Genomic DNA, 10,979 nt, shown 5'->3' on the forward strand with positions numbered 1-10,979 from the left:
TATATATATATATATATCGTCAGTAATAAAAGTTGTATACATTAGCTCAGTATAGAATAGCTAAATGAATGCAACAAAAATCTTTTTGACCATTTGGACACTACAGGACCTATTTATGTCAGGGAAAAGAGGTAAATGTATAGAAAAATACAAGATGTGAAACTGAAGATAGTGAAAAATGCAGTTCTACTTTCAAAACTTCCCTCTTCTAATAATTTTGTGGAGGAGACTATCAGAAAAATCACTACGTTCTAACTTTGCACAAACACTGCCTCTCGCCAGCTACCATATAAATGAGCAATGCAGTTATTTGTGAAATGTTTCATTTCCTCCCCATGCTGGGATAGTTGGAGAAAATCATTGTTTGGGACTTTGGAAGACACCAAGAGTGTCATAAATTCTTTGCACATCTTGGTATTTATTCCAAATGGGACCAGGATTGTATATAAATATTGGAACATTTTTATCATCTGAAGAGTTGTTATAAGAAGGCATTTTATCAAATGTTAAGTGTTTATTTATCCTTATATTATAAAAAGAATGTTTGTAAACAGTCGCTTTTAATCTTTATCATTTTGGAAGTTTCCAGAATACATTTTATATATCCTACACTATGAGATTATTGATTAGATATTTAGTTCTAAAAATAAGAAAAGGAAGGAGAGGTTTTTTTTTTTTTTCCCTCTAATATTTTGCTTAATTCATGAAAAAGGTAAGTCACCATTCTAGGACTGAAAGATGAAAATATTGTGATATTGATCAATTCCCCAAATATTCTTTCCTGATGCTTTTTAGAGAGCTATTAAAAGCCTACAAACCATGACTAAAGAAAGATAGTAAGAATTTAGTGAGTTCTAATGCCTCAGATTGGATTGTTTTGCCAACAATTTTAGCCTAGAATCCCTGTCATTGTGAAAAGAAAACTTTAAGCTAATAATTTTTCTGAAAATGGGAATAATAGTACATTTGAGCATTAGAGGCCACTGTAGCTAAATTTTCCTTATATTAATCATCTGTCAAAAATGTCTATGGTGTCTCACCTTTAAAGGATCCAGGAAATAGTGTGGGGACACATTTGAGAGAATCTGAGGTGTGGGAACGTGCTCTAAGCAAACACCACCTGCTGTTTTGGGGTTGGGTAGAACCTTGTAACTTGTCTTTCCCTGACCTTGGCTGCAGACAGAGTAAGGATGGAAATTACTAGGGGCGGTCCAACAGACACATCTGATGGACTTCAAGAAACATCTTGACCCCAATCAGTAAAATCCAATCCCTGCTCTGCATCTGAAAGGTTCTTTAGACTTCTCTGGGTGTGGTGGTACACTCCTTATAGAGAAGTTTTTTTAGCTCCTTCCCCACACCTAACAGCTAGTTCTCTGCATTAGAAAAGAAGATAAGATTTTCTCTTGATGGGATTACCACCAAGGGATGCACCTGGCCTGGTGTGACTTAAGCCCTCATAGCTTTGTTAATTGCTTCTTATTGTCTATAACCTGGCAACCAATCCATGAAGTGTCCTGAAACATACATGTGTTATGTCTCCTTGTACTATAAATAAAGACATCCAGTTCATCTGGGCGGGACAAAGTTGCTTGGGCTACCCAGGCTCAGGCTGCCTGTGTCCATTTCTACTCTCTCCCTTTGTCTCATTCTTTCTAATTCCCTGGTCCTGGCAAGATGGAGGGCTTTCTCTTTCTCGTCCTCTTTTGCATCCTCACCAGCCGCCCTCTGATCATGACTCAGCAGACCCAAGTCCTGGGGCGGATGCCCACAAAATAGAATCAGAGCTGCTACTTACTTTGGGGCATAGTTGCATACCAAGTAAACTGCACGTCGCCACACAGATCCCCAAACGTTCATGTTTTGGCAGGTATGAATTGCACATCCAATCCGGTTAGAAGTGGCCCAAACCATCTGTGAAAATAAATCAATGGACCGTTACTGAAGTCAGAAGACATGCGTTCACCAGAATAGTAAGAAAATAAGTCATAGGTCAAAAAATAACAAGGAAAAATATGAAAAAAATTTAAAAAAATAAATAAATAAAATAAAATAATAACAAGGTAGTTGAAGTAACCTGTGTATAATGTGTACACATGGGACCAAAACATCTCATAGGACATCTGGGGTTGCAGTCCTGGGGATATGGGAAGGCATAATCTTTCACTTCATCATACCATGGCTTGACCAACTGGAGAATAGAGCGGTACCTAAATATCAGAAAAATAAAAAAGAATTGAGAGTACAGCAGAGGTAATACATAGTGTGCTCATGTTACGTTGTAAATTAATTGCTCCTTTGGCAGATTATTGATGAAGATACAATAGTATAGACAACACTCACAATTACCTTTGCACGTAGAAGATCTCCATTTCTACAAGTAGGGCTAAGCATGAAAATGAGCTTATGAGCCTGTATTTGTCTAAGAATGTGTCTGGTCATTTCAAAAACAGAAAATGTAAGTATTTTGAGAACCATCAATATCTCATTTAAGCCTCATGAAAAATTCCCTTCAGGGGTCAGCAATTAACATAATGGCTATGTCACTGGACTCCCATGTAGTCGACTACGGTTCTAGTCCCGTACCCAGTGGCTTAAACTCGCACAGGGCACATTTGCATGTGTGTCCAAGATACTGAGAGGAGAATAGAGGAGAAAGGATTGTGGCGTGGCCATCCCCCCTGGGGGGTGATTTCTCACTTTCTGCTTCTCTGTCTCTCTCTGTCTTTCTGGCGAGCATACACACCCTGTAGCAAAAACTTCAAAAAAAAAATTCTCTTCAGCAGAATTTCATAAACAATCTAGAATTAGAAATTTAAAAATAATCATAATTCTAGGATTTGGAGCATTTTTCCCTTTAAATATGAATCACCCTAATTTTAGAAATAGCACACCTTATTTTCCTTCTTTCTATGGAAGAGGATAGGTCTTTGGAATGTTGGGTAATAATATTCCACAGTGAGGGACCAGCAGATGGCATAAAAGTTATGTTGCTGGACCCCCACATAGTCGACCACAGTTCAAGTCCCAAGCCCAGCAGCTTAAAATTCATGCTGGCACCTGTGCGTGCATGCCCAAAATTCCAAGGAAACAGTAGAGGACAAGGGATTGAGGTATGGCCATCACCCTTGGGGGGGGGTGATTTCTTGCTTTCTATCTATCTGTTCCTCTGTCTCTCTCTTTCTCCAACAAGTGTATTTGCTCTATAGCAAAATTCTCTCTAAAAAAAAATAAAAATAAAAATAATATTCCACAGTGATAGAAAAGATATTCAATTAATAGCAATAGTTTTTCCTGTGGCTGTGCATACTTGTATATCTCTGTGTTTGTATATATACATATATGTAAATACATTTATTTTGTTATTGATTGATTTTTAAATGCGTGTATGTGCAACTATGAGAAAGTTTCAGACACATACACAGAAAAATGGCTTATGCCTCAGTCTCAGGATTTTTCCCAAGGTGGAAGAGAGGGATGTACCACATACCCAGTTCTCCCTAAGATCTGTCATGTCAGGAGACTTTTGCTTCTTCTTAGGTATCAAGTTCTTTCATGTTTATCACTTGCAAACTTATCAAAAAGCATAATTTCTTGTATAGTTTAGAAGATATTTTTCTTGGCTACTTTGGAACACACAAACCAATGTTTTAAGTATGGGTGAAGTGAGGCCAGCAGGTGGCGTGGGGGAAAGGACATGACTCCCACATGGTTCACCATGGTTCGAGTCCCAGACCTAGAAGCTTGCTTTCTCCCTTTCCCCACCTCTCTGTCTTCCTGGTCAAATTACAAAAATCATAAGAAATTAATAAAATTAAATAAATATTTTTTATTTTGTTTTTCAAAGAATTACTTATTTTAATTTTATTTATTCATTCATTTATTTTAATTTGATCAGAGAGAGACACACAGAAAGAGAGAGAGAAAAAGAAAGCCACCAGGTTCAGGACTTGAACTGTGTTCAGCCATGTGGGAGTGTCCTGTGCCTTAACCACCATGCCACACACTGGCTCCAATAATTCTTTTAAAAAAATGAATAATGGCAAAGTATTACAGCTCTACCTATAGTACTTGCCTTACTCTGCACAATCAGAAGATACAGGACAGAGCTCAGAGAAGTAAACAGTAAAAAAATCTTCCAGGGTAAATCTAAAAGGTGACTACTTTGAGAAATGCCAATCTCAGATGTGACCACATGTATCATTGGTCAACGACTACAAAATACTGTGTGTTCTTCTACAACAATTGATTTGTATACAATTTTTTCATTTGGTAAATATTACTGACAATATTAGAAAAATTTTATGCATACTAATTTTTGTATACTTTCCACATAAAATTATTTGTATTTACAATGCAAAAAAAAGTGTAAAGTTTAATGTGGTACTTTTAAAAATAAGTAACCATTATTCATAGAACAGTATAATTTTTAATTTTTTTTGTTAGAGGTTTTTGCTATAGAGTGCTTGCACTCGCCAGAAAGACAAAGAGAGACAGAGAGACAGAAAGCAAGAAATTATCACCCAGGGGGGAATGGCCACGCCACAATCCCTTCTCCTCCATTCTCCTCTCGGGATCTTGGGCACGCATGCACATGCGCCTGGCATGAATTTAAGTCACCCGATCCGGGACTGGAACGACGGTCGACTACATGGGAATCCAGCGACATAGCCATTACACTAACTGCTGGTCCCTTAACGTCTAAAGACTATTTAAAATTGTATTTTACCAATTTAATAAAATGTTTCATTGAATTACAAAAAGAAAATGCAGGTGAAGGAGAGCTATTCTATGGCTGAAAGGGGAAACTGGTCTTATTAAGCTCTTTTGACTAAGCAAATATTTCTTGAAGACATTGAAAACATTGACAGGCCAAGTATCTATGCCTGATACATAGTGACCGCTCAATAAGTCTTTGTGGCTGTTTTATGAAATCAATGTCACTCCCCTTTGAACTCTATAATTAATAAAGTCACATGGATAAATAGCACATGAGAAACTACTTACCTTCCAGTTCTTACAGACAGATTTTGGCCCAAAAATCTCAATAAGTAAGAAGGTCCATGGTCCCAAATGCAAGTAGCTGCCCAAGCCTCTGCAGATTTTGCAAGATTTTCATCCCAAACCTGTAGAGGTAAAAAAGCCTTTAGCTTTATCAGGTTCTCTAGTAACAAACAAAAAGCACAAGGAAAGGAATATTGTTTCTATTTCCTAGAATTCTTCCAATTCTGGTTCCTGAGACTATTTTAACTAAAAGAAAGCGAATTCAGATCTTAATTATTCAAAGTTCTATAATGCATATGATTTTACTCCAAAAATATTTTTTGTCTTTACAATATCATCTAGATCCAACATCCAGACATCAGTTTTAGTAAAGGGCAGGTTAACAAAATACCACATCTAGTTATGATGGGAGCATAATTATAATTATACTGACTAGTCAAATTTGAATCCAGTAAAGTCAATGGATTTTTCTAGAGGACATCTTCACAGCAGAAGAAATAATCACTTCCATTAGTATTTTTATATTAAGTTTTACTAAAGGGTGCATGTGCTTGCCAGACAGAGAGAAAGTGAGATATCACCCCCATACCTCAATTCCTTCTCCTTCTTCTCCTTCATTCTCTCAGGATTTTGGGCACACACACATTTGGCATATTTGTCTTTTTCATTTTTTTTATGAGAGATTTTTGCTATAGGGCACATGCACTTATGTACTTACTGGGGAGACAGAGAGAGACAGGAAGACAGAAAGCTAGAAATCATCCCCCAGGGGAGATGGCCATGCCACAGTCCCTTCTCCTCTATTCTATTCTCTGAATTTTGGGCGTGAATGCACATGTGCTCACCCTGAGTTTCAAGTTGTTAAGTCTCATACTCAAACTGCAGTTGATCATGTGGGAGTCCAGAGGCTTAACCACTATCCCACCTGTTTTCAAGACACTGAGTCAATGCAGTTAGCCAAGTGGAATCCAACTGCCTCAACATCCCTGCCACCTGTTGGCCCAGTAATTAATATATTTGAATAAATGAATGATATATCGAATTTATTCAAATTGATTTATAAAAAATAGTAAGTCCTACTATTATATTACAACTTTTAAAGGTTAAACTATATTATAGTATTATAAATCTACTGAAGTCTTTGTATCTTACACCATTCAACTCTTTAGTAGCACTAATTATGATGGAAGAATTTACATGTTTGGTTGGTATGAACTAGAAACAACTATACCAAAAAGAAAGACTTTTAAGTTGAGTTGTGTAGGTAAATTTTATGACATTATTTCCTAAATTACTTATATTATTTATATGTTATTCCGTTCAAAAAGATACAGTATTCAAATTGTGATGACAGTGGTTAGTAAAATATTTTTCATGAAGAAGGAAGTGACAGTTTTATAATTACTCAAATTTACATGGCGCTTCATATGAGAATCTCTAAAACAGTCTTTCTACAGGTTTTTGCTTGACTACTCTTCACGGTCCCTTCATTTATCATTCTTTTGGTGACTTTCTCTTCCATCAAGTGCTGTCCGACTAAGCTGGAGTTAACAGCCATGAACTCTAATGTAATGGCAAGAGAATTCCTGGGCTTCTGTGACCATAACACTGAAAAGGATTTGTTTTCCCCAAAGATAATGAATTACATAGGTTTATTTCATATAACAATGCATTTAAGTGAAAGAAATTTAATTTAATGACTTTAAAATAAAATGAGAAGGCCAGATAGTGCAGTGGTAATGCAACTGAACCGGCATGTGAAAGTCCCAGGATCGCATCGCAGAGCCACCTTGGACAGGCTAGGTGCATGTGTGTGTGCTTGGGATTAAGGCTAGCTCAGGCTGGGGGTGGATCGTGTCATGGACACCCTGTTGGTGATACTTCTCTCTCTCAGAAAAATATAATAAATACACTAAGGAAAAAATACAATAAAAAAATAGATGAACTCTTCAAAAGATGGTTTTATCCCAAGAAGCCGTGGTAGCTACCCTCAAAAGATCTGTTAGTTACACAGAAATTGGCTTAAATTATAGGGGGAAAAAACAGTTGTTTTACATAAAATGATCCAGAATTGCATAAAATGTACCCATTTTCAAAATTCAGATGAAATCTTAGTATACTAGAACTGAAATAAACTTTTTTTTTTTTTTTTTGGAGAGATTTTCGCTATAGGGCGCGTGCGCTTGCCAGACAGACAGAGAGAGACATAGAGACAGAAAGTGAAAAATCACCCCCCAGGGGGGATGGTCACGCCGCAATCCCTTCTCCATTCTCCTCTCAGGATCTTGGGCACGCACGCACACGCGCCCGGCATGAGTTTTAAGCCAACGGGTCCAGGACGCACACCGCGGTCGACTACGTGGGAGTCCAGTGACATAGCCATTATGCTAACTGCTGGTTCCCTGAAATAAACTTTAAAAAAACATATTGTTTGGCTGATAATTGATGTATCTACTTTTTATTCTTCTGACAAAATAGTAATGAAATATGGATTTATGAACTATTAATTATATTTCACCAAAATAAAATACAGCATAATTCATTCACAAAGCAATTTCAGATGGAGAATATCAACCAATTATGTACTCTGAAAGACTCTTAACTAATTAGAATTATCTGAGAAAAATAGATGTAGACATTATTTACATACTGAACAACAGTGTACACTCAGAGCCATAGCTGCTAAAAATAATTTCCTCTAATTTTGTTCTAAAATATCAGAACACACTATGGCACAAGAAGTTCTAAATTGAAAATCAGGGATCTGTGTTCTAATCCCAGTTCTATCGCTAAAATCACCTGTGACTGAAGCCCTATCAATGGTCATCTTTATCTCCCTGTTAATTTATCTGTAAAAGGAGGAGCCTGGATGAGATCATCTCTAGGGTCTCTTTCATCTTCAATGTCTCAGGATTTAAATATACTTACGTAACCCCAGCATCAGAGCCAGGGAGATCCATGTGTTATTGGTCTGTGATTAACTTTATTCTGGCCCTTTCCATACCAGAGAGACAGAAAACCTAGATTCTTTTCAAAACAATTTAAAATATTCAAGACATTTCTTTCCCTCTTACATCACTTTATCAATCAAAATATGTTGATTTCCTTAAATATGTACCATTTAAAAGTAACCATAGGGTCAGCAAAGGTATGGTGACTAAAGTGGCTAGATCCCACAGAGCCAGCTTGATGGTTCAAGTCCCTGACTTAGCAGCTGGGCCCATTTTTTATATTGCAAAGATATACAGTGATTAAATGTGTGTGTGTGTGTGTGTGTGTGTGTGTGTTCATGCTCAAAATCCCAACAAGAAAATGGAAGAGGGATTGCAGCATGGTAACCCCCCCCCCCCATGGGAGGGGATTTCTCTCTTTCTCCATCTCTCTCTGTTGAGTACATGTACCCTATAGCAAAAACATTTTTAAAAATCTCTGATAGATTAATACAGTTTATAGTATAGTTTAACAGATATAGGGGAAAGCAGTATAGCATAGTGGTTAAGAGCACACTCTGGAATTTCAGAACTGTGTTCAAATTTTGATGCTGTGTGACTTTGTACAAGTCACTTAACCTAGTTCAACTTACTTCCTTATCTATAAAAATGAGAATAATAGTGTTATTTTATAAGGTAGATATGACAATTAAACATAACAATGAGCTATCATTCTTATCCCAATATAACAGAAAAATTTTAGTCGGACATGACAATCTTGTGAAATTCATGCCAGGGGCTGAGTAATCATCTTTTTCTTTATTTCATGCTCATCACTTATTCTTTTAGTAATGAATTGTTTAATTCTGAAATTACCTTATGTTTGCTAATCTATACACTGGGTCAAGAAGCTCTAAAGCTGGATTTTTGTTTTTCTTTTCTTTTTTCTTTAATATTGCCAGAAGCTTGCCTGAGACAGAGAAACAGAAAGGGAGACAGTACCCCTCAATGAGATGTGGTCATGTTTCCTTCTCTTTACCATTTCTCTATCCTGTTAGAATCTGGGGCACCCATGTACTCACATCTAGCATGTTTTTCAAGTTTCTGAGGCAGAGATTCAAACTGCAGTCAAGCATGTGAAATCTGGTTACATGAGGCCAACCCCAGATTTTAAAAGTGCTATCTTAGGGAATTCAATTTTCACATACTTTTTTTCACATACTTCAGTGTAGTTGCAATTATATGCCATAATTCATCCCCAGTTAGCAAATGTCCTGCATCAAACATTTTCCATCAGGCTAAATCTGATTCTGTGACTCAAGTTATCACTACACATGAGGCTAATGTGGGACAAACAACTCCTTTACTAAGGCTGTATTACCCAAACTTTCGAGTTTTTTATTTTTATTTTTTTAGTAGCTTTTGACAAGGGTTTTAACCACCAATCATTAATGTGTCTAAAGCCTAGGCAAGTATGTGTATCACCTGACAAAGTTTGCTCTTTGGGGTGGTTTTAGTTTGATATCTGCCAAATTCTACTTCTCATTTCTATTTTTATAAAATTGCTTTCCCCTGTCTTCTAGCAGATTTTTGGCACAATGGTAGCATGAGAACAGGTCCTTAATTGTTGCCTTTCCCACTATCAACAGAAGTTGGAAAACAAAAATTGAGTAAAACCTATACAAATAATGAGGATAACATAACTTTAAAAGAAATTTTGTAAAACATGATACTGATAGGATCATATTAAAGAATATCACCAACCTGAGGAAGTTCTGCGATATCCTTACGAACAGAAAAAATCTCGGCAGAAACCCACTAATACTATCTAGCTTAACGGAAAAAGGACTGGAGATGTAGGCAGACAATAAAAAGACTGTGATGAGACCCTCTCAGAAGCTGAGGGAACTCTGTGTAACTTTCATTTTATTTAAACCTTCTAATATATTTTTAAATAATACCAAATTAGAAATATCAAAATGGCCATTTTTTTGTTTTACTAAATTAAGCTTCATGAAACATTTTCCATCAGGCCTATCCGATTCTATGGTTTGAGTTAAGAATTCATTTGAGGATAATGTCTAAATTCTGAATTGAGTCCCTTTGTGAATATGAGACAAGCTAAATGATTCTCTCAACACCCCAACTTTGACATTGGGCTGGGCCCTAACAGGAATTACTCTATTTCATTCTATTTGGATACTGCAGATCAAGATCATTTGAAGGAAGCTCTCCCTTCTTAGAGGGCAAATGCACGTGTCTCTCTGATGAAAATTTCTCAACTGACATGGTGGTCTCAACCTGATACAAGAGTCCCCTTGAATAAACCAACAAATTTGTTTCAGTGTTGGAATTCTGCCCCCTCCTGCCCCTCTCCACTCACATACAAGTAATAAAAGTACGTAAGATACAATGTACCTGAAGCAAAGAACAAAAGAACAAATGAGGAAAGTTATCTTGTGGTGAAATTCTCCTGCTGAGTTTGACTCTGGCCCTAGTTCCTTCCCCTACCTCATTGTGCTGGATCACACAGTCAGTAATATACGCTTACACCACCCAGAAATCCAGTAAGTTTAGGGAGTTGGAGAACAGTGAATAAACAAATCACTCCACTCTTACTGGAAGGAGAAGAACAGTAGATCAGTACATACCCTTCTCAATGCAATGATGAATAATGTATAAATTGTGGATCAATTTAGGTGAAGAAACTCCAAAACGAAAACAGAGCCTGTAAAAAGAAGTCTACAACATAATAGGAGGAAATTACACCATGCAAAAAATAACATCATGAGAGAACCAGCAGTTAGCGTAATGGCTATGTCGCTGGACTCCCACGTAGTCAACCGCGGTTCACGTCCCAGACCCGGTGGCTTAAAACTCACGCCAGGCGCGTGTGCGTGCGTGCCCCAGATCCCAAGAGGAGAATGGAGGAGAAGGGATTGCGGCGTGACCATCCCCCCTGGGGGGGTGATTTCTCGCTTTCTGTCTCTATGTCTCTCTCTGTCTGCGCCCTATAGTGAAAAAACCTCTCCAAAAAAAAAAAAA

General features: G+C 37.2%; 1 protein-coding gene across 1 annotated transcript in view; it reads right to left on the reverse strand.

Annotated features, from left to right (window-relative positions):
• Positions 1-10,979, reverse strand: part of PI15 (peptidase inhibitor 15) — a 33,447-nt gene that overhangs the window by 2,405 nt on the left and 20,063 nt on the right. The window contains exons 3-5 of the mRNA XM_006159929.2: positions 5,008-5,126; positions 2,078-2,210; positions 1,799-1,914 (exon numbers count right to left, since the gene is read on the reverse strand). Of these exons, the coding sequence (XP_006159991.1) occupies positions 1,799-1,914; positions 2,078-2,210; positions 5,008-5,126 (368 nt within the window). The remainder of the gene's footprint in view (positions 1-1,798; positions 1,915-2,077; positions 2,211-5,007; positions 5,127-10,979) is intronic.

The sequence above is a fragment of the Tupaia chinensis genome, unplaced genomic scaffold (genome assembly GCF_000334495.1).
Source record: "Tupaia chinensis unplaced genomic scaffold, TupChi_1.0 Scaffold000667_1, whole genome shotgun sequence".
NCBI classification, from domain to species: domain Eukaryota; kingdom Metazoa; phylum Chordata; class Mammalia; order Scandentia; family Tupaiidae; genus Tupaia; species Tupaia belangeri.